Genomic DNA, 23,117 nt, shown 5'->3' with positions numbered 1-23,117 from the left:
AGCTGATTTCTGTCTGTGTCATGTTCCAGCTGACTAGTTTTAAAGGTAGAATCCTGCAGAAGAAAATGGTGTCACATGCACAAATCGTCTTTACTCGTTGCTCATGCTCTTTGGGTTTACAACCTTTGAAAATCTTCATGTGCTGGATATTTGTCTTTATAGCCCAAAGTACATCGGCTAACATATCAAGATATGGCTGAGGCTGGTTTAATGGAGACATGTTGTTTAAGGCCCCCAGACAGCTCTTTATCATTTGGAGATAACGCAGTTTGGTAAAGAGACCAACTGCTCAACACACTGTGTAAGTTTTGGCTTTTAAAACTATTGTTATAACACAACCTAAAGACTCTGAGCTGGCCTGCAAACAAGAGAGGAGCGACAAGGCAGCGATGCTAACTTGGTTGTAGCTTGTCCATAGATCTGGACCTCGGTGAAGCCGTCCTTCTGCAGCGGTCCAAAGAACATGATTTTTAGCTCCCATGAGCCTTCAGCTCGTTCCTTTTAATTGAGCTCAGATTAATGTATTTTTTGGTGAAGAGAGGATGGAGAGTTCCACAGTGTGACGAGCACAGCCCACAGCCATGAACAGCTGTTATATTGATTCATCCACACATTTAGAAGGTAGAAGAAAGTTCACAGTTCCTGTTCCACATGTGTGAGTCGTCCAATCAGCAGGTCCTCACAAACAGTTGGGGAGGAAATGACGTCAACCTGGGACCCGTCAGCACTGGGAGTTGTAGTTTTCTCCCAGGCATCAGCCAGCATTAAAACACACACATAGCTGCAGCACCTCCTGCTCACAGCCAGCTCTTATATAGAGGAAAAGAAAACCCCAAAGATCTGTCAGTGACACAGTTTAAAGATACCCAAAAACATGTGAAGCAAGAGTGTTTGTATTACAGCCAGCCTACGATAAGACCTACAAATATCCTCCTCCTCATACTGAGGCAGCGTCATGTTGAAGAAGCAGCAGGGTTAGGGGGGTAGTAGCTCAGTCTGTAAGGACTTGGGTTGGGAACCAGAGGGTCGTCAGTTCAAGTTCCAGTGAGGACCAGGTCTGGGAATTGGTCTGGTTGCTGGATATGTGACAGTTCTCTTCCTGAGCACTGCCAAGGTGTGTTGTGTGCTGTACCCCCCCCCCCCCCCCCTCCCACCAGCTCAGGAGCGGTCCCCATCAGTGGATGTCCACAGGATCCTGTTTGTGCCTGTTTGTGTATTTCAGCCTGTGTGTGTGTGTTTCAGCCTCTGTCTGTGCGTGTGTGTGTGTGTATGTGTTTCAGCCTGTGTATGTCTCAACAACAGAGTGTCAAATTGAATTTCCCCTCACAGGATTAATAAAGTTTATGTCCTGTGAGTGATAAGGTATGCCACAATGATCTGTATAATTAGGCACACAGGTATGCTTACAACGAGTTCAATGACCTCACACTCAAGTGTATTTCTTTGAAAGTGAAGTTGCTGCACACACACACACACACACACACACACACACACAGGGCGGCTGTGGCTCATTTGGTAGAGTCGTCACCTCTCAACCAGAAGGTGAAGGGTTCAATCCCCAGCTGAGCAACATGTCCAATGTGTCCTTGGGCAAGGCGCTTAACCCCAAATTGCTCCCACTGCTTCAGTGGTGGTGTGTGAATGGATTAGTTACTTCTGATGGATGATACTACATAACGACTGCTACATCAGTGTGTGAATGGGTGTGACATGTGGTGTTTGAGTAGTTGGAAGACTAGAAAAGCACTATATAAACTCAAGTCCATTTACCACTTACACACACACATACCATGAGATGAGATGATGACACACATGTGGAGATGATCTGTTGTTAATATGTTTCCTCAGCATGTCTGATGTTGTCCACTTTACGTGTTCTGATGTGTGTCGGTTAAACATCGGTCTCAGAGAAAGAGAAGCGTGTTACTTTGGATTAGCCTGACGGGCAGGCCCAGAGAGCTGATGAAATCAAATCTGAGAGACGGTGACTAATCATCATTAAAACAGATCTGAGGCTGATAAGTGTTTTCTCCACCTCTGTTCACTTTTATTTTTGTGCTACTAATGTGTTTATATAAATACTTTGCACATTTAAAGTGTGTGTGATCTCCCATTACTCACAAAAAAGTCTATTTCATGTCTTTTATTCGTCTTCATTGGAATGGTTTCATTGTGTTTAGTTTGAAGGAGCTTCAGCGCCAGCTCTTCTGAAAAAGAAAGAAAAAAACATCTGTTTTGAAAGTGTTATTATTCTTATGAATAATGTAGAGGCTTCTGACAACACGCATTTCACAATCAGGTTCAGGTCAGACAACGTTTAGGCTGATGCAAATCTGCTGCTCGGGTAGATTGCACATTTAATCATTCATATACTTCAATCAGTCACGCAGCAGAGAGAAGTCTGTCTCTCATTCTTTATACTCATTATACTTTGGCAGAGTTATGTGCTTCAATAAGTGTAATGTTCTCCTAAAAGACATAATGGAAATCTTATTTCTTGATGTTTTGTGAATATTGGGCCTCCTCTCCTCTCCTCCCCTCCCCTCCTCTCCTCTCCTCTCCTCTCCTCCCCTCCCCTCCCCTCCTCTCCTCTCCTCTCCTCTCCTCTCCTCTCCTCCTCTCCTCTCCTCTCCCCTCCCCTCCCCTCCTCTCCTCTCCTCTCCGCTCCTCTCCTCACATCATTATTGAGAATATTGAAACTATGATCTTTGTACAGGAATATCATGCCCAGCTGGAGGAGATGCGAGTTTCCATCAGACAACTGGAGGAGGACCTGTCTGCTGCTCGTCGCCGTAGCGACCTGTATGAGTCCGAGCTGAAAGACTCTCGTCAGACCAGTGAAGAGCTGAAGAGGAAGGCTGCCGAATACCAGCACAGGATACAGAAGGTCTATACCATCTCAAAACAGAGAGAATGATCCTAACAAATGATGTGGGAAGAAGGGTTATTTGACACTTACCAAACTTATTTTGTTTAAGATTATAATCACAGTTTAACTTTATGTTACCAAACTACATCTGTAGACAATATGACCTTTGACCTTTCTGTATACTTCCCATTATCATTATTGTATTGAGTGCCATTGTTTCTTGTATCGTCACAGGCCAAAGAGCAAGGCAAAGCAGAGGCTGAGGACATGATGACCAAGCAGGAGAAGGTAGTTTGTTCTTTAGATATTCTGGATCAGAGAATGAGCATGTCACGGTCTAAACGTTGAACCACACAGTATAATGACGGCTGTGTTCCTCTCTTGCAGAGCAACGCTGAGCAGCAGATGAGGATTCAAGATCTTCAGGAGAAGCTTGCCAAGGTTGGTTTATTTTTACTGGGAAGAATGATGAATAAATGATATGAGTGTGTGCTCCGGATGCGGGCGATGTACCAGCTTTAGATAATTTCAGATGACTGTCTAAACTTTGATTGGACCCTCTCTGACCTCTGTGTTCTGTTTTCTGTTAAACTCTGGTCTACAGTGATCTAAACGTCAGCCAGAGAACAAACACATTGACTTTTAAAGACCCAGAGTTCAATCTTTAATCTCTGCCACAGCCTCATTAGTGAACATCATTCAGTCAGGACCACTTACAGCTCCCTGCCCTCCCACGTGTGCACATGGAAAGGAGGCAGGAACAGCACACATTCCTGCTCTTCACACGCATCCAAAGAAAGCCTGAGCCAGCGAGAGATGCAGCAAAAACCCAACAGAGTGGGCGTCAATGACAACATCGAGCCATTAATTTAAGAGCCTAAAAGGAGGAGCTTCAGTGGAGGAGGTTTGCAAATGAGCAAAGAGTAGGGAGGTTAGAGCAGCTTAAATAATGCTTTTCAAAGAGAACATGAGGGGTTGGTGCAGATACTTAACGCTGCCTGATGGCCACATCAGGGACTCAATAAAAGCTTGACTATGAAATAATCGAAAGGGTAAGGGGGGGGGGGGGGGGGGGGGTTACGACTTCTGTCTAAAATGACATTTGGGGCTCTGGTGGCCCATTGGTTAGTGTCCGCACGTCATGTATGGAGGCTGTAGTCCTCCAAAATGCCAAAAAAACAAATCTTTCAAATGACATGGTGTTTTTTGTTAAGATTTAATTTTAGTAATATCCAACACTTTGTCAGCTGGTAGAGACTGCATTGAACAAAATGATGTCAATTATTCCTTATAGCCCAGCAGGTGAATAATCACTGTTCATATGATTGTTCACTTGACTCCTGATTTATTTATCGTTGTGCAGTAGTGTTAATAGTAGACAATTGGACTTTGTTATTTAAACTTCGTTAATATGCTGATCTTGATGAAAAATCAAAAAAGACGAACAAGATGTTGGTATAATCAGTTGTCTCTCAAGCTGAAGGTTGATCCCCAGCTCCTGCAGCCACATGTCTGATGTGTCCTTGGGGAAGACACTTAACCCCAAGTTGCTCCTGCTGCTTCATGGGCTGCGTGTGAATGTGTATGAATGGATGAGTTAATACTGATGGACTCTTTACACAGCGGCCTCTACCATCAGTGTGTGAATGTGTATGAATGGATGAGTTAATACTGATGGACTCTTTACACAGCGGCCTCTACCATCAGTGTGTGAATGTGTATGAATGGATGAGTTAATACTGATGGACTCTTTACTCAGCAGCCTCTACCATCAGTGTGTGAATGTGTAGGTGTGACCTGCGGTGTAAAAGAGCTTTAAAATTACTAGAAAATGACCAGACAAGCTCAAGTCCATTTACCATCAATCCCTCAGTGGATGAACGATCCAATAAACATGAATAAGCAAAACAAGATGCTCCCGTCTGAAGGATTTAATGATAAGTGACGTTTGGAGCCAACATGCTCCTCCTTACACCTCAAAGACTGATCTCGCCCAAAGATGTTTACCCTTTTCTGTCAGCTGTCTCGTGTGCCCCCCCTTTTATTTATAGCGTTAATGTTGTTTGTGTAAGGTTTGTCCTGTCTTATAGTGTTTAAATGCTTGTTTCTGATGTTTTCTCCTCTTTGAACCCTCAGTCTTTAAAGGCCAGCGCTGAAGCGACTGACCTCCTCCAGACGATGAAAATGACCAAAGAGCGTTTAGAGCGAGACTTTGAGAGGCTTCAACACAAAGAAGACTCCAGTGACAGCCTGCGCAGACGCCTTCGAGAGACCGAGGTACATACTCTGTCATCACACACACACGCACACACACAGCATATATGTGTTCTGGCCTCCTGCCTGATTCTTCTGTGTACCATGTCAACATCACAAACCTCTTTGTTCAAAGTGTTGCATAAATAAATCTGCTGAGCACTAAGAGCCCATATGTTCTCTCTCTGTCAACATGTTTTTGAGCTGTGATGGTTTGATCACATGTCACATAGCTCGAATGTGAACATGTGTTCATGTGGGGTTTCTGGATCTCTTGGTATGTGGCAATATTTGTCAAGACAAATGGGTCTTAAAGTAATTGAAAGATAACAACGTATTCTTGTATTTCTTTATTTGTTAGCATTGTTGTTAGCTGTACCCGAGAGCTCAGCTACTAGCCTTGGGGTCCACATTAAAAAAAACTTTAAAAGCAGGGTTGTTAACTTTCTAAAACTAGCATGATTTTGAAAGTAGCATTCCCTCAGTGCTCCGTCTGAAGCCACGCCCCCTCACTTACATATACGAGCGCCGTTGCTCCAGAAGTGGACCTCAGCTCATCTCTTACATTGTGTAGAAACTACGTCGTCTCAGGTCTCATTCAACGGTAAGTAAACTCACAGTATAAACTCCTAAAGTCATCAGTGACGCTCTTTGAGTGTGAGCTAGAGCACGCAAGAGGTAGAGAGCGAGCAGGGAGACAGGGAGGCGTCTGATTGGTTCATCAGATTGGTACCTCGTGCAGACATTGGTTTAAGTTTTTACAGACTTACAACTGATACAGATGATGGATTTTCTTTGTTCCTTTTTCAGAGAACATGAGTTATAAATTTAGAGACTAAAGACAAGTTCAACCAAAATCTTAAAAAGTGGATCTGGAGGAAATGACCAACCCTGACTTTAACAGGAATATAATAATGTACACTCACAACATAATTAAGCTGAATGTGAAGGTTTGTTTGGACTGAAGAGTCCACACAAACCATCACATTCAGAGGAGGGCATTAGAAATATAGTCTACACCAATCCATACATTTTAGAATATACATTAAGTTGTACAAGGGCTGCATGGTGATGCAGTGGTTACTAACCACTTATCATGCCCCCCCACCCCAAAAAAGAATCCTTGCTTCTCGAAAAATGTCACTGTCAGTCAAGCAAGTCTCAAGTCCATAAACTTGCGACTGGAGTCTGACTCGAGTCAAGTCATGTGACTCGAGTCCCCCACCTCTGGTGGTTAGCGCTGTTGCCTCACAGCGAGGAGGTTCCTAGTTTGAATCAAAAGATAAACAAAAATTACCAACACCTAAGTGCATATCTTAATTTTAAAAACAGATGTGTGTTGATTCAGTACCAGAGGTGAGGACTTCCTTATTTTTCATATCAGACCAACTGTGACCTTGAGGGAATCATACACGTTACCACGAGTCCTGTTCTGTCTAAACTGTCGAGGCTCTCTGTGTTCTTGAAGGGAAATGTAGTCATGAAGAGAATCAGTGTTCTTGTGACCTTCTACTAATCCTTCCCTAAGTGGCTCAGTTATTTCCGTGGCTCGGTGCGTGTGCCTCAGCCGTTATGTTGACAAACTGTTTCAGCTCACGGTGGTTTTAGAGGCTGCCTTCATGTTCTAAAGATTATTGTTGTCATTCTTCAGGCAATAAGAGAATGATCTCTTCAACGTTTATTCATGTTAATAAATGATCAAGTATCTTTTTATTGTAAGAACTTGGGCTGTCAGCATTTATTAGTTAATCCTGATCAATTCAGGTCTGAAGGTAATGCAATCAATTTTTAATCCTGATTTATCATGCTATTTTGTCCCTTTAGGCTCTCTGTAGACAGGCGATAAATCAATCTTTATTCGTATAGCGTCAATTCATAACAAGTGTTTTGGTTGTTTTTTCCTTGTCAAAGAAAAGCGCTATATAAAACCATTTATTATTATTATTATTATTATTATTATTATTATTAGACACAAAAAGAGCAGGTAATCCAGCCTTTGACAGAAATCCAACAAATCCAGGCTCATGACGAAAGAGCCGCCTGCCAAAACTGCGCTGGGTTTGAAAATAAGATAGGGGGAGATGGGATAAGATTCAGGAAGAGGGATAGGGTACAGGTACATTGACCTTTGTTACTGTTCCTTTGAGCTGTTTGACCCCACTTCCTGTTTCTGGGATTGACTTCATTTTCCTAACCTTCACTCTACCAGAAGGGCCTTACTTTATTTCAAAATAAAAGCAAACAGCTGAAGACACTGGACAAAAAGAACAAATGATGGGAAGGCACCGAGCCAACCTCGCTATGGGCCGTCGCTCCAAACCAAAAGAAGGAACCTACGGAAAACAAGAAAGCAGAAAATAGGACTGCTGGGTTTCTCTCCAGCCCAAACTAACATAAAAAGCCAGCTATCTAAAACATGAGCAAAGAGCGCCTCACCTTGCTGCCCTGAGCGTGTGTGTGAGTGACAGTCTCCCCCACCTGGCTCCTCTGAGTCCCCCTCCTCCTCCCTGAGCACAGCTCGCTCAGAGGCGTGCAACAGGCTGACAGAGGATCAGAGAGGGAGAGAGGGAGAGCATCAAGGCCACATGTTACAGTGGTCAAATCTGATCTGCTAAAGAGACTTGGAACAAAATTCCTGGAGAATGCATGAAGGCTTTTTCAAACCATTAGTGAGGAGGTTTGAATAATGAGGTATAAACATTTCACTGGTGCAGCACTAACAAGCCAAATGGATGCAGCTGCTTCCAAATATCTTTAATTCTTCCATCTCTTTAGCCTTTCTATGAAATGTGCTATCACGTTCACATAGCAGAAACCTCTACAGTGGTCTGTGTGTGTGTGTTTTTTTAAAAACTCAAAGAGGCGTTCTTTAAGAGGACTTGTGTTCAATGGAACTCTTGGGTTCTCGTGTGTGCAGGATGGAAGAAAGACTCTTGAGAACCAGGTGAAACGGCTCGAGATCGTCGAGCGCCGGGAGACCAAACTGAAGGATGAGCTCCAGAGCAAAGCCCAGCAGATTCAGCAGATGGCTGATAAGATTCAGGTATTCCAGCGTCCACCACTTGTGTCGAACTAAAATGTTCCGAGGAGGTGTGAGATAAACACAACTTATTGTCATTATCGCAGAGATCTAATATCTCATGTTGAATTAAAGCTGTGACTTCTATATACCAGAGGAATGAAGTTTTACATAATATTTTCTCATTTTAAAATCTCCTACACAGCCATTATACACCAACACAAGTGCTCTCAATTAGTTTACCTAATTAGTGTGGGCGTGTACGGACAGACTTTGGACAACATGTCTCTCACTTCACCGTTAGTTCAGATGCATCTGTAAGGGTGGAACAAAATGTTGATTCTATTAGTAAGTTCATTAAAGGTCCAATCAGTGAGATATGTAGTGAGTGAAATGATAAAGTGATCTTACTATCTGATCAGACATTAAGGAAACATGCTATGTTGAAGTGCTGGCTTCTCTGACAACAATGCAGCAGCCAGTATGTCCTCCTTCTAACTTTAGATTCTGCTCCTGAATGCTCTGGATTTGTTTGGACCAGAGAAGGTAGGCGCTTTTAAGACACCCCCCACACGGCCGTTTTGGACGCCCCTCGGTTTGCCAGATATGAGAGCAGTTATCAGGTCAACAGGTGTTGCAGCGATGGAAGCGGGTCAAGAGAAGTGGTTCAGATAGAAGTGATTGTACCCGACCTAAAAAGCCTCTGCATGTTTCTAATAAGCTCCACGAGCAGAAACGTGCTCAAACTAGGATCAATATTGGAGATGCTTTTGAAAAATGGAGAGAGGTTAGAACACAGAAAGGTTTACAGACCCATGCAGAGCTGGATAAACACTGAAGCTTCAGTGTTCACCACATGGTGACCTGTGTGAGCATTGACTCTAGAGAGGGGGGGGAAGACAGATCTCTACAGTGTTTTGAATTTGGACTGCAGTACCTATTTTAAACACTAGGTGTCAGAGTTACATATCGCTCCTTTAAATTTACTGTTATTATGACTGTAAATGTGTTCGCAGCTATATTCAGACAGAATAAGGGAAACAACTGAGGTGACCTGTTCCAGGGCTTGAGATTTTTTTTAACAGTTCAAACCAAGCAGCAACCTTGAGTGTTCAAAAATGAAGCCAATTATGGGCAAAATCCTGCAGGTCCTCGAGTGTCCACTAGAGACTGGCTGCAGAAGCACAGGAAGTCACATACACACCCATTCTAAAAAGCCTGTTTTTACAGCAGAGATTAACATGTTTACAGCCTGGTTCAAAAAACCAAATAGGTGTGATTAGCTCATGTCTCGATGGACACACACTGTATGGGGGGGTGAATGTTTTGATGACTCATCAGTTTTGATTTGATGAAGGATAAGAGTTATTCACAATAAGGCGTGTAGCTGACCTGATTGACAGGTGGGCGCGGTGTAACGGTTTGTTAGGAGGTTTAAAACCCGCCTCAGCTCCAGCTCTCAGCCTATCGTTAGGTTGACTGAAATTTAGACTGAGACAGCATTTCCAGCAAGGAGACCACCATCGATGAGACTACAGCGCCCCCTGCAGGAACAGATGGATGACATCACTCAGGCTTCGTCCATTCAGATTTAAAGTCTATGGTTCAAACCTTTGCTTTTCCTGCTTTTGCATGACAATTAGATAAAGGAAGAGTTCACTAAGAGAAGGGTCAGGTAGACCTAACAGGAATGGATGAAACTGCGTCTCCATGGTGTCACTGGTACCTGTCACTATAGACCCATATATGGGATTATTTTAAAGATGCTTTGAACGATTAAGGTTATGATGATATAACATGCACACTGCATAACGTGTGTCTGTTTGTGAAGGAGCTGGAGGAGAACCTGAGAGAGACTCACACCACAGCCCAGCGGTTGGAGAGTCATCTGAAGCAGAAGGAGAAGCTCTACGAAGACAAGATAAAGGTTGAATTTAGCGGAACACATAAATACTCTCTTATATGCAGACACATTGGTGCTACTACATCTACAACAGGCAGGTACATCCTGATGATTGACAGGAAGTGCTCTGAGCTAGGTCTGAGCTAGGTCTTGGGGGGGTCACACTCTTTGAGTTGTGGGTTTAATCTAAGCTTGTGAGATCTGCAATCACCTTCACATTCTCTATCCTGTTAAGTGATACCCTGGTTATGGTTCTGTGGGATGCCTGGCATTGAGCAGGTGTTGGAGTCCCAGATGAAGGCGGACATGGCCGATAAGGAGATGCTGGAGTCCAGTCAGAGCAAGTACGAGGAGGAGGTGCGGGAGAAATGCAGCGTCATCAGTGAACAGAAGGCGGTAAGGGATGACCAGCTGGGCAGTGACACTATTTTAGAAGCATTTTAATGTTTATCACACTGACATACATTTGTAGGGCAAAACAAAAACTTAGCCTCAATATGGTCCCGTTTAAACGTATGATGATGTGAAGGTCTGACAGTTGAGTCAAAGTAAGATTCACATTCTACTTCACTTCTGTTCAGACCATAAATGCTATGGACTCTAAGATGAACAGCCTGGAGCAGAGAATCTCTGAGCTGTCTGAGGCCAACAAGCTCGCAGCCAACAGCAGTATCTACACCCAGAAAAACATGTGAGTACCAAAGCACAGACACTGAATGTATGATGAGCATTAGAAAACCTTTAAAATGTCTCATGAGCGTTGAACACTCAGTAACACAAACCAGGTTATATCTGGGGCTGCTGTGGCTCAGCGGTCGCCTCTCAGTCAGAAAATCAGGGACTCGATCCTCAACTCCTGCAGCCACATGTCCATATGATCTTGTGCAAGTTACTTGACCACAAATGTTTCCCACTGCGTTGTCGGCAGCATGTAAATAAGTGTTGTAGTCAAGACCACACGAACAGAGACCAAAACATACCCGAGACCAGAGAGCGCCGAGACAAGACCAAGACATTTAGGGATCCAGACCGAGGCAAGACCAAGACCAAGACCAAGACATTTAGGAATAGAGACAGGGTCAAGACCAAGACCAACACCAAGGCAGGGTGAGACAGAGACTAGACCAAGACTAAGATATTTAGGGATCCAAACTGAGGCAAGACCAAGACCAAGACCAAGACCATAAATATCACTGAAAAATCCCCCATCTAGGTTTTAGGGGGCGTGTCACTCACTTAGACTGTAAATTGGGGAAGTTTGTGGCCGTAACCGGGGAATGAAAATCAAACTGCAAATGAGTTGAAGTTATTTATTCTTTTAAAAAGAGGTATGTTCCTTCTAATCACAGAAATGGTGTGGAAAAACAGCCTCTCGGTGGTGAACTTGACCGGTCTTGATTTAGTCCACCCAGTCTGAGACCAATAAACAAAACCGAGTAAAACTGTTTCAATTCTAAGACAAGACCTTCAAAAAGTGGTCTTGATATCAAAACAGATTTCGAGTACTACAACACTCGTGTGAATGTGTATGAATGGACGAGTTAATACTGATGGACTCTTTACTCAGCGGCCTCTACCATCAGTGTGTGAATGTGTATGAATAGACGAGTTAATACTGATGGACTCTTTACACAGCGGCCTCTACCATCAGTGTGTGAATGTGTATGAATGGATGAGTTAATAATGATGGACTTGACTTTACTATATACAAGTTGAAGTCCATTTACAGTTTACCATTGCCTCTTTCTGCTTTAAGTGTCTGTCTCACCGGCAGGAAAGCCCAAGAGGAGATGATCTCAGAGCTTCGCCAGCAGAAGTTCTACTTGGAGTCTCAGGCCGGGAAGTTGGAGGCCCAGAATGCCAAACTGGAGGAGCATCTAGAGAAAATGAGTCAGCAGGAGCAAAGCAATAAGAGCCGCGTGGGGGAGCTGGAAACACGGCTCCGAGAGGTGAGGAGCAATGAGAGGGGAAGAAGAAGGGAGATGTTCATTTTGGTTATAAGGTTACAACTGACTCAAAAGGATTAATACTGAAGTGCAAAATCCTGCAGTTCCATGAGTGTCCACTAGAGGCTGGAAGTCACATACACACCCATTCTAAAAAGTCTGTTTTTACAGCAGAGATGAACATGTTTACAGCCTGGTTCAAAAAACCAAATAGGTGTGATTAGCTCATGTCTCGATGGACACACACTGTACGGGGGGGTGAATGTTTTGATGACTCATCAGTTTTGATTTGATGAAGGATAAGAGTTATTCACAATAAGGCGTGTAGCTGACCTGATTGACAGGTGGGCGCGGTGTAACGGTTTGTCAGGAGGTTTAAAACCCGCCTGAGCTCCAGCTCTCAGCCTGTCGTTAGGTTGACTGAAAGTTAGACTGAGACAGCATTTCCAGCATGGAGACCGCCATCGATGGGACTCCAGCGCACCCTGCAGAAATAGACGGGTGACGTGCTAAATAAGTTCTCTTTATGGACGTACTTTTGGGTAACAAAGTAATTGACCCTGTAAATAATTGTTTTTTATTTGCAGAAAGAAACACCTTTTCAAACCTGATTTAAACACATGAAAAAGAAAAGAGCAGAACATGAAATCCGCTCCGGATGCTCTGAGGGCGAGTCAAGTGTCCTTGTTAATCACACTGGATGGCCCCCCGTTTCTGTCTCCCTGTAGATCGGGCTGGAGCACGAGGAACAAAAGCTGGAGATCAAGCGCCAGGTGACAGAGCTGACCCTCTCGCTGCAGGAGCGTGAATCACAGATCAGCAACCAGCAGGCAGCTCGCCACACTCTGGAGAGCCAGCTACAGCAGGCCAAGTCGGAGCTGGAAGACACCACGGCCGAAGCTGAAGAGGAGATCACCGTGCTCAGAGTGAGAGGACGCAGATCATGTTCTCTCTGATATCAAATGATTCAGGCGGTTTATTAATATGTTCCTCTGTCTCTCTCTGTCCCTGATAGGCACACAGAGACGACATCCAACGCAAGTTTGATGTCTTGAGAGACAGCTGTGCAGTAAGCAAATCATTCTTTTTCTTTTCTCCCTCCACTCAGCAGTACACAGCTCCTCTTGCAGGCCATCTTAAACATCACCATACTAAATAATAAATGACTGTTAGTCGTCTTGATTTTAAATCTCGTTCCTACCTCCATGTATCTCGGTCACTCCAAGCTGCTTAAGCTAACATCATCTAATGTAAAAGGATGACCAGCTGAAGGGTGGAAATATGTCATCATGGTCATCATGTACTAAACTTTACCTGTCAACAATGTGGTGTGGTTAGCTAAGACACCACTATCCATCCCAAACATGTTGACCAAATCATGTTTAAGACTTGTGAAACAATTCCCTCCCTTATTAAATGACCCACATCGCTGAGACACCAAGGTTCTAAAAACGAGGCGTCATCGTTGCAGCGTCTGGGGGGTCAAATCCAACCTCGGCCCTTTGCTGCATGTCATTCCCACCCCCCCCCCCCCCCCCCCCCCCCCCCACTCTCTCTTCCTTATATTCCTTTCTCTCCTCAGCTGATCTATCCCATAAAGGCAAAAAGGCCACCAAATATCTTGATAAACAAAAAAAGAAGAAATATCTAAAGGGGACATATTATGAAAAATCCACTTCTACAGTGTTTCTGAACATATGTTTGGGTAACCTGAGTGTCTACTGACCCACAAAATGTGAAATAAACCCATCCAGTCCTTTGTTTGTGGTCTGCATAAGTCTTACAACACAGAGAAAAATGCTACATTTCAAATGTGCTCTCCTTGTGATGTCACAGTGGGATTCAGGTAAAAACAAAATCCCCTCCCCTCCCCTGGTATCTTCACCCATAGACTAGAACAAAACAAAACTTTCGTGCAGGTCAGCCATTTTTATTCTCTCTACAGAGGAGTGATGTCTACGGTGAAAACTCGGGGGGGGGGGGGGGTCATTACATTTAAAGAGACACACACACCAAAACAGAGCGTTCTGAGAGAGTTGGTTTATACAAGGTCACAAACCTCCTCTGGTGCTTGATTCATGTTATATTTTGACCAAAGCACAGCACAGATGTTTCATTTAGACCACAGGGGACTGTTTGAAAAGGTGGAGGAGGGGGATAATATGTCCTCTTTAAAAAAACATTGGAAAGTTCCTTTCAGTGAATTAAAGGTAGATATCCATCAGACATTAACGGGTTAAATTGGTGTTGCTGAATAGAAAGTGAGGGCTAACGTTACAGCATGATATAATCAGATTTCACATGACAAGTACGTTTGATTTCCAGATACTCGGTCACAGAGTTCAAACATGTTGGACTACTTCACTTCCTCCCCAGGCCCGTTCTCTGTGTGTTCTTCTTTATTATACTGCGAAATATTCATATTGTTTATATTACTGTGGAGCCCCCTGAGTTCCTCTAACCTTCAGACAATGATGTCCTATTGTGAATTTGAGTCCTTCAGTTTCATATACCTTCATAAACACTCAGACCATTATGGTCCTTCTTCTTTCCATCAGCCCACTTCGATGATCCTCCCACTCACAAACTGCTCAGCACACACTGGCAGTAGCTGTGGCTGGCCAACGTTCAGCTCCTTTTCTGCGACAAGCAAAAGCTGGAAATGCCAGAAAGGCTCTATTTTTTGACTTGCTAAGAATACATTGTTGGTCCATCCATTAGTTTGTTTGTTGAACCATTAAGATCAGAGCACCACAGCCAGACTAAATGTGAGATGAGTCGGGGTTCCTTGGTAGTCCTCGGAGTAGAGCACCTTCTCTCCTTACTCCTAACTAGTCTCACTACAGCAGCCTGAGGTCGAGTGCTGTGTCTCATCCCATTGTTCTCTCAGCTGTCACTGGATATCAGTGGTAAGAAAATCCCAACAACCCCCCCCCCCCCCCCCCCGTCCTGACGAAGACTCAGTAGAGTCGAAACGACCCAGCATAAACACCCCACAGCCTTCACAAATATGATCGAGCATGAAGCATTCAGCAGGCACTGAGGATGCAGAGCCCTGGATGTGATTTACTTTTGGACTGCATGTTCTATAGATTACGATGACAGATGAGTCATGTAAATAAAGGGGGGGCTTGCAAGATCACCACTGGATCCATTTTAGCATTGATTCTCGTCCCGCCTTGAGTATTTAGTTGCTGCTGTCAGTCCGCTGCCTCAGGGAAGCAGAAGCCCTGAGTCAGTACAGAACAGTCAGCTGATTTATGTACTTAAAAGCTTTGCCCAGCACCCCCATCCTCTACCACTGTGGTGCACGTTCCCCTGAGAGCTGAAAACAAGGGGCTCGTAACAGTTAGCCTCTCACTCTCATTTCAGTACTCACGGCTGATTACAGTCTGCTGATGAAATGACTGGCCTGCTCCTTGCTCTGAAAGCCCCCCCGGGGTTAAAAAGTAGCCAACAGACCAACAGAATGATTACTGCATTATATCACTAACCCAGATATCTGTATCATGTAATAATGCTGCAGCAGAATTTAGACTGTGTGGGGGGGCCAGGCCAAGCTTTCCTGTGGGTGAGCAATAATATACACAATGCTTTTTCTATATGGTGTGATGGTAATAACCAGTTCACAAAGTCAAAGATAAATCACCTGATGAGTTGTGTCAGCGTGGTTAGAGGCATCAGACTACAAAGTAAAAACAAAACTTGTTTTATTATCAGTTTCATGACTTGTATATTTGTGGTGCAGGCTAAATGCTCGGTCGACGTTCCTCTCCTTAAACTCGCATGCTGTGGTTTACTGTCGGTTCCTTCTGCAGGTGATCACCGACCTCGAGGAGCAGCTGACCACGCTGACGCAGGAGAACGCCGAACTGAACAGACAGAACTTCTACCTGTCCAAGCAGCTGGACGAGGCGTCTGATGAGAGAGAGGACCGGCTGCACCTCAGCCAGGATGTGGACCGGCTGCGTCGAGAGGTGGCAGACCGTGAAATGCACCTCAACAACCAAAAACAAGTGGGCTCACCCTGCTGGTCTTTTTCTAGTTATGGGTGTGTGTGTGTGTCCGTGTATTTGTTTTCCTTCTCTGCTCATGTCAGATCCAACAACAGTCCAGCTGAGGTGATCATGTGAATCTTAGTTATGTAATGTAAGGATGATGTGTTGATTGGTTAACAGAAGGCTGATACCGGTCTCGTCTGTTCTGAGTTTTGTTATGGACCTCCAGATGTGAAGGATACAAAGCAGCTTGTTGAACTTTATTTTGACACTACAGTAAAGTGACCCTGTAGTTAGTCCTTCCACATGTTTACATGGAAAGCATATGGAAGGAACAGCAAACATTCCCCCTCTTCCTGTGCATCCAGAGGCGCTGCTTGTCAACAGGCAAGGAAGGCAACCGCTTGGGGCCCCAGACCACTAGGAGGGCCCTGATGGCTCACAAACTTTTAACCACAGCAGTCGTCCAAAATGTGCAAACTTTGCAATTACAGAAGGAAAGGCCTCATCTGACAGCACTCACTCTCGTTGCCCTGCTAAGCATTGCGTGCATTATTGCTGTGCAAAAACAAAAGTTTGTCAATGAAAAAATGAAGATAAACTATCTGTCTATAGGAGAGAAAACAGAAACAGGAAAAAAGAGGAAGAGGAGTAATCGTCAGGACAATGGCAGACGTAATGGAGATAAATGTGAATTGTAGGGGCCTCAATTATTTCTTTCCTGGGGCCCCAACAGACTCTAGAATCGCCACTGATCCAAGGAAAGAGCCAGTGAGAGAAGCAGCCAAAACCCAAAATAGAGTGGTGACAACATCATGACATCAGAAGAGCCTAAAAGGAGGAGCCGGGCTGGATGAGGGAGCCGCAAAGAGTAGGGAGGCCAGAGCACCTTAAATACATCGGCATGAGTGTTATTAGCCAATAGGATGCTCTGAAGCGAATCAGCTGGCCGTCATGAGATCAGCTGTTATCCAAACACTGGCATGATAGCAGAGCGTATCAGGGCTGTGGAGGTTAGTGAAAACATGGTCCATCCTTTTCTGACGCAAGAATGACCACATTTAAATTCCACCTAAATACTTACCGTTATCCCCCAATCATTTGGCAACAACTCCAAACGCATTTTGAAAATTAAAACTGTAATATATATTTATTTTATCAAAGCTGAAGAATGGACTGTTAGCTCAGCAAAGTACATTTGTACATCAAGTTCAGTTGAGCCAATCTCCTGGAATAGACCGGTAGTCACTCCAGCACGTTATTTTCTGCTACAGACAGACCCCCCCCCCCCCCATCAGAGAAAGGCAAAGTTATGTGGCCCTCAAAGAAAACGGTTTATGGACCCCCGTCTCAAAACAACAAAAACAGATTGTATGTATTGTTGCTTCAGTTAAATGTTGCCTGTTTCAAAAATATAAACCCTCTCTTGTTAAAGTGATTTTTTTCTTGTTGTTACCAGCGTAAGCAGGATGAGCTCAACTGTTACTCCAGTTATGTCACAATCAGTATTGCCAATCCACAATCTGCACAAAGCAAGGATGCCAGAAAAGAAAGGAGAAGAGGTTCGGGCGTTTGACCCCAACGAGAACTTGATAAGAAACTGTCGGCTCCAACGCCTGATGCGAGCTAATGTTAGCCAGGAGGCTAGTGCTAACAGTACTGATCAAATATGCATATGTTGATTTGAATCATATCCTGGGATATGATTGGGCGGGCCCTTTCACCGGGCCTTTCAGGGGCCCACAGCCACTTCTGCGGGTGGGACTGATTCTACAGTTTTTTTTTCTTTTTCTGCATGAAACTGACACAAAGTATGAGCTGTCCTAAGCTGTCAGCTTTGACTAAAACAACACCGGTTTCTTATACTGTTGTATTTGTTCCTCTAGTTCAAGTTCCCTTCTCCTGCCCAACTCCCACTCACAGCCAGTCAGACATCGAGTTTTCACTTACTCACATTATGTGATATCTCCTCACTACCTTTGACAGGTGACCTAGACATCTCTCCCAGCTCTGACAGTGTTAAGTGTAAATCAGGCAAGAGCAACCCTGGGAATATTTCAGTATTGTTATGTGCTGTATTCTGGATGCAGCAGGAGAGAGAGAGAGAGAGAGAGAGAGAGAGAGAGAGAGAGAGAGAGAGAGAGAGCGAGAGAGAGAGCGAGGAGGCTGTGATGTGTGCGCGGCCCCTGTGGGAGGATTTGTGTGTGGGTGTGCAGTAGCGCTCTCGGTCTTGGTGGTTGTGTAACCAGCTATGGAAGTCATAGACGAGGGATGGGGTGGTGTGTGGGAGGGATGTGTCATCCCCATCACTCCCAGGTCGTGTCAGCTGTGGAAGCGTTGGACTTCAGAGGGCCGGGGTGTTGCTGCAGCACCAGCGAAGGCTATATTTGTCTCCCAGTGCTTTGTCTAAAGAAGACACGGGAAAAACAGCACTTTGTGTAGGCCCTCAGAATAACAAAGGAAAATGTTGTGCAAACTTGCCATTGGATGATGCTCATAAGGCTGGGTGTTATTGTAATCTATTCTAGGTATGGTGTTGTTCCATGGCTGATTATCCTCCACATGGCACATGTAAATAAAGATTTAAGATTGAAGTGGGACAAGACAGAAGAGGGGACATGTTGTTGTGCTTCAAAGCTAAACCCTTATGATACTGCTTTTTCAGTTAGATCAAAACATGTGAAGTTTCTTGTTCTAAATCCACTCTGATCCTGTCTATAAACCCCTCTATTTCAGCCCTGCTCAGAACAGGCTGTTTCTGTTTCTGTACCTTTAAATATGTAAATGAGCTGTGTCTGACCACGCCCCCCTCTCTGGAAGGGCTTTCTCGTTCCATGTCCTATTGTTTACGGTGAGAAGGCAGACTCAGAGGGCAGAACAAACACCTAGCTGTGGGAGTGTCACCCACCTGTGGGAGGGGCTACTGCCCTTTGTGATGTCATGAAGGGAAAAGCACACATTTTCTCAAAAGTGGAGCAGGTAAAAGACGGAGAGGATGGACTTTTCTCATCATTGGGGGGTTTGTAGACAGACTAGAGACACATGTTAGAGTTAGAGAAACATGGGGAAGAGTATTTTACAGAATTTGTGTGTGGGACCCGTAATCATTTCAAGCAGGTTTATGGACACTAGGCAACCCCTATTCTCATGTTTTATTTCTGTTTATTATGTACATCTCTTAAACAACTCCAGCCCTCCTCAAAACCATCAAATATTGGATAATTATCAGGAATTTAACCCTTTAAATGCCAGAATCAAGTAATCAAACTGGCATTTAAAGGGTTAAATTCCTAAAAATGATTGAATATTTGATAGTTTCGAGCAGGGCTGAAGTTGTTTAAGAGATTTATGCAGAAAAAAGTTGAAAAAAATATCAATCTGTTCTATTTTTATAGCAGTTTCTTGGCATGGACATTTAAGAGGGTAGTAAATGAAACTGATGCCTGAGGGTTAAGTTATGATACGAGTACTTTCACACCAATGATCTTGATGATATCTGACTTCAGGAGTCCTAAATGTTCATGTGTCGCTGTTAAGCTGCACAGCTTTCTTTATCTCTCCTTTATAAAATAATTTCTTTAGAACATTTCTGAGAACAAACAACAACTCACTGTGTTTTCTGACTCTTCGAGGTATTCCTCATCAAAATCCTTTTTTTTTCTAACAGAACCTGGAGACCCTGAAGACGACGTGCACCATGCTGGAGGAGCAGGTTCTGGAGCTGGAGACCCTCAACGATGAGCTGCTGGAGAAGGAGAGGCAGTGGGAGGCATGGAGGTCGACGCTGGAAGACGAGAAAAGCCAGGCTGAGAGGAGGACCAGGGAGATCCAAAGACTGCTGGACACAGAGAAACAGAACAGGTCAACAGATACAGTCGCCCCTGTGTTCATGCAAAGTTAACCCTGCTCTGTTCCTGTGACTGGAGGTCACTGCACATAGATAGACATCAACATAGCAGGATGAAATATGATGCAACCTGCAGTTTAGATTTCACGTTTTCCTCCTCATCCATTGCATAATTCAAACACGAGATGTTACATTTTAGAAAAACTTTTTTTCTAGACTTGTTCGGCTCTGAATGTTTCTGTGCTGGATCCAGCGTCCTCCTCCTACACTCACTGAATGCAACAGTTTTAAGATTATTCTCTGGGGCTTGTCAAAAGGTATTCTGGGAACTATATATGATTTTTTTTCCACGTTGGTGTGGGCGGGGCAGGTGATGAAAACTGAGCACAAAAAAAAAAGACATATTCAAACACAGATCACCGTCCAATGTTTCATGTGGATTTTCCTTCAACTTTATAACCAAGCCCTAACCCTAACCCTCGATACATTCAACGAGATCAGTGTCAAATTTGATCCCGATAACTGTTCATGAGGTATGCAAAGCGGGTCAAACAGAAGAGAAGGACTTCAGGACTGTAAAGTTACTGATGTTGTTTTCTGTTTTCCTTTAGGCTTCGTTCAGAACAGCGCTGCTCGGAGTCCCGCCAGGCCGTGGAGCAGGCGGTGAAGGAGCACAAAGCGGAGATCCTGGCTCTGCAGCAAGCTCTCAAAGACCAGAAACTGAAAGCTGAGAGCCTTGCTGACACTGTAAGGCTTTTCCACACTGTTAAATAAGTGTTGTTTCACTATTTGATGGTTAGCAGATGTGACTACAAAGTGTTCCCGCTCTCTGTTCTCAGTTGAATGATCTGGAGAAGAAGCACGCCATGCTGGAGATGAACGCCCGCAGTTTGCAGCAGAAGCTTGAGAGTGAGAGGGATCTGAAGCAGAGGCTGTTGGAGGAGGTAACATCCTGTGTTTTCAACATGCTCTACACTGTAAGACTTATACCTCTGCTGCTAAAGTGGAAACATTTACATTCCCTCTGTGAAGTCATCGTGGTAACACATGTCAAACCAGGCTGAAAGCTTTAGCTGGTGCCATCATTGGAGGGAATAAGGGGGGCAAAGTCACAGCATCCAGATGCTGATGGAACAGCTTCTTTTTTTTCTCCCTCTCGCAGCAAGAGAAGCTTCAGCAGCAGATGGACGCTCAGAAGACACACATCTTCCGTCTGACCCAGGGGCTGCAAGACGCTCTCGATCAGACTGACCTGCTGAAGACGGAGAGGACCGACCTGGAGTACCAGCTGGAGAACATCCAGGTGCTGCTACACACACACTCATTTATATGCACATTAAAGACACACACACATGCACACACACACCCACCCACACACACACACACACACACATACACATACACATACACGCTTACCATACTAGTAGGGGACTATTGGTCTATACTTCACAAGTGAGGCCTTGTCTTTCTGGTCATTTTAAAAATACCAAAAAGTAATACCACATTTACTTGTGATGTCTTTAACCATAATGTTACTTCAAATGTGTGTTCTCACACACACCAAATGCACACACACACACACAGATTCATCGACCTGTCATTTCAGGCACACAGAAACAATCCACACATCTATCTGTCACATGCAGTCTTTGTTTCTCCCCCTTTGTTCTGTCACTGTGTTTTAAAGTGAAGACACACACAAATGTTGTTTTAGCCCTCAGTATGCCCAACCCCCCCCCCCCCCCCGTCTCTCTGTCGCCCCCTGTGTGAGAAGTGAAGTACTTGAGGAGAAATTCATGGCAGTAGTGATGTTCACTTAGCTCCACCTGCAGGCTGTGTACTCTCATGAGAAGGTGAAAATGGAGGGGACCATCACCCAGCAGACCAAGCTCATCGATTTCCTCCAGGCTCAGGCCCACGGCGGCTCCAAGAAGAAGAAGGTAAGAGACGACTACACTTTGAATACGGCCGATTTGAAATTCTCTGTTTTTCTACACAGGGTTAGTAAATGTTTATACCAACAATGAAACTCAATGTTTGATTGAAAACAGCACATACCAGAAGTTGAATCTGACATATTTTGGAAAGTGGTGCGATAGAGGTTGTGCAATGCTGAAAAGAAAACACCTGATGGGACATCTCACAGTTCAAAGGTTAACTAGCAACAGGATAGTAACATGATGGATGTAAAAGGAACTTCCCAGAGAGGTGGAGTCTGTCAGGAGTGAGGATGGGGAGGGGTTCACCCCTCTGCGAAAGAATGTGCAGGAAACTAGTGCAACATATTTAGAATGATGTTTTTTTTAACATAAGATTTCAAAGAATCCAGGAAAAGTAATTGTCTACAAATGATGTGAAGAAATCTTAGTTTACAGGGTACAAGGCCAAAAGTCAGTACTGGAGTACCCTGATCTTTAGACCCTCAGAAGAGGGTGCATTAAAAACAGATCTACTGTAAAACATCTATGAAAAATCACGTTTGTTATTGACTTCAGTCTGTTTTTTAAGACGCTTTTAATTATTTTCAAACAGAACTCGTGCACAGCAAACATGGAAGAGACTATCCAATTGAAAAAAGATGAATTCACTTCCTAAAAAATTAGGATATCAATAAACAAATGAAATAAATCACTAATTTGATCCTTCTTTGTAAGACAGCATGCACACCTGCTTCACAGGCTGAACACATACGAGCATGGCTTCTTGGACTGATGTTGAAGTTCATCTTTATTTTTTGTGTCGTGCTTTTTGTCCTTATCCATAAACTATTCCTGCACTAAATGCATCACGGCCTCTAATCGAGAGCTCCCTCTATATGTCAAAACGTGCAGAGACTCCAGGCTAGTTAGTGGACTTCACGGCATGGGATAAGGAACTGTTTCAAAAACCTTTGTCAGTGAACACAAGTAATCTCTGCGTTCTCTGAATGAAACTCTACATTGAAGGACTGCTGCTATGCCCCCCCCCCCTGTTTATCCATTTCATGGTTCCTGCATCGTCCTCTCCCATTTGTCAAGCCCATTGCAGTTTCAGCAGATGACTGTTCATCATGAGATTTACAAATAAAGATTGATTGATTGAAGAGGAAACTGTTCTCAAGTCCATAAATGATTGACTGAGGCAAAGAGGGAAACTGTCCTGAGGTCTGATGAGTCACAATCTGAATCCCTATTTGTAAATAATGGACGCCGCGTCCTCTGGGCTAAAGAGCAGAGGGACCATCCTGCTTGTTATCAGCGATCAGTTCAAAAAGCCAGCATCCGTGATGACAGAGGGGTGCAT

General features: G+C 44.1%; 1 protein-coding gene across 16 annotated transcripts in view; it reads left to right on the top strand.

Annotated features, from left to right (window-relative positions):
- The window catches only part of LOC109985914 (citron Rho-interacting kinase), a 51,998-nt gene that overhangs the window by 13,041 nt on the left and 15,840 nt on the right, over positions 1 to 23,117 (top strand). For 9 of the 16 annotated variants that reach the window (XM_065962648.1, XM_065962638.1, XM_065962641.1 and 6 more), the window contains 17 exons: positions 2,717 to 2,887; positions 3,104 to 3,157; positions 3,257 to 3,310; positions 5,006 to 5,146; positions 8,040 to 8,165; positions 9,973 to 10,068; positions 10,324 to 10,440; positions 10,626 to 10,735; positions 11,801 to 11,993; positions 12,719 to 12,916; positions 13,006 to 13,059; positions 15,809 to 16,006; positions 19,656 to 19,849; positions 20,447 to 20,582; positions 20,675 to 20,779; positions 20,998 to 21,138; positions 21,656 to 21,775. In XM_065962648.1, the coding sequence (XP_065818720.1) occupies positions 2,717 to 2,887; positions 3,104 to 3,157; positions 3,257 to 3,310; positions 5,006 to 5,146; positions 8,040 to 8,165; positions 9,973 to 10,068; positions 10,324 to 10,440; positions 10,626 to 10,735; positions 11,801 to 11,993; positions 12,719 to 12,916; positions 13,006 to 13,059; positions 15,809 to 16,006; positions 19,656 to 19,849; positions 20,447 to 20,582; positions 20,675 to 20,779; positions 20,998 to 21,138; positions 21,656 to 21,775 (2,208 nt within the window). The remainder of the gene's footprint in view (positions 1 to 2,716; positions 2,888 to 3,103; positions 3,158 to 3,256; positions 3,311 to 5,005; positions 5,147 to 8,039; positions 8,166 to 9,972; positions 10,069 to 10,323; positions 10,441 to 10,625; positions 10,736 to 11,800; positions 11,994 to 12,718; positions 12,917 to 13,005; positions 13,060 to 15,808; positions 16,007 to 19,655; positions 19,850 to 20,446; positions 20,583 to 20,674; positions 20,780 to 20,997; positions 21,139 to 21,655; positions 21,776 to 23,117) is intronic. The other 7 variants (XM_065962640.1, XM_065962650.1, XM_065962649.1 and 4 more) reach the window with 3 other exon arrangements.

This window comes from Labrus bergylta, chromosome 2 (genome assembly GCF_963930695.1).
Source record: "Labrus bergylta chromosome 2, fLabBer1.1, whole genome shotgun sequence".
In the NCBI taxonomy this organism is placed as follows: Eukaryota; Metazoa; Chordata; class Actinopteri; order Labriformes; family Labridae; genus Labrus; species Labrus bergylta.
The sequence above is the reverse complement of the archived record's forward strand: the minus strand, read 5'-3'. Positions and strand labels throughout refer to the sequence as shown.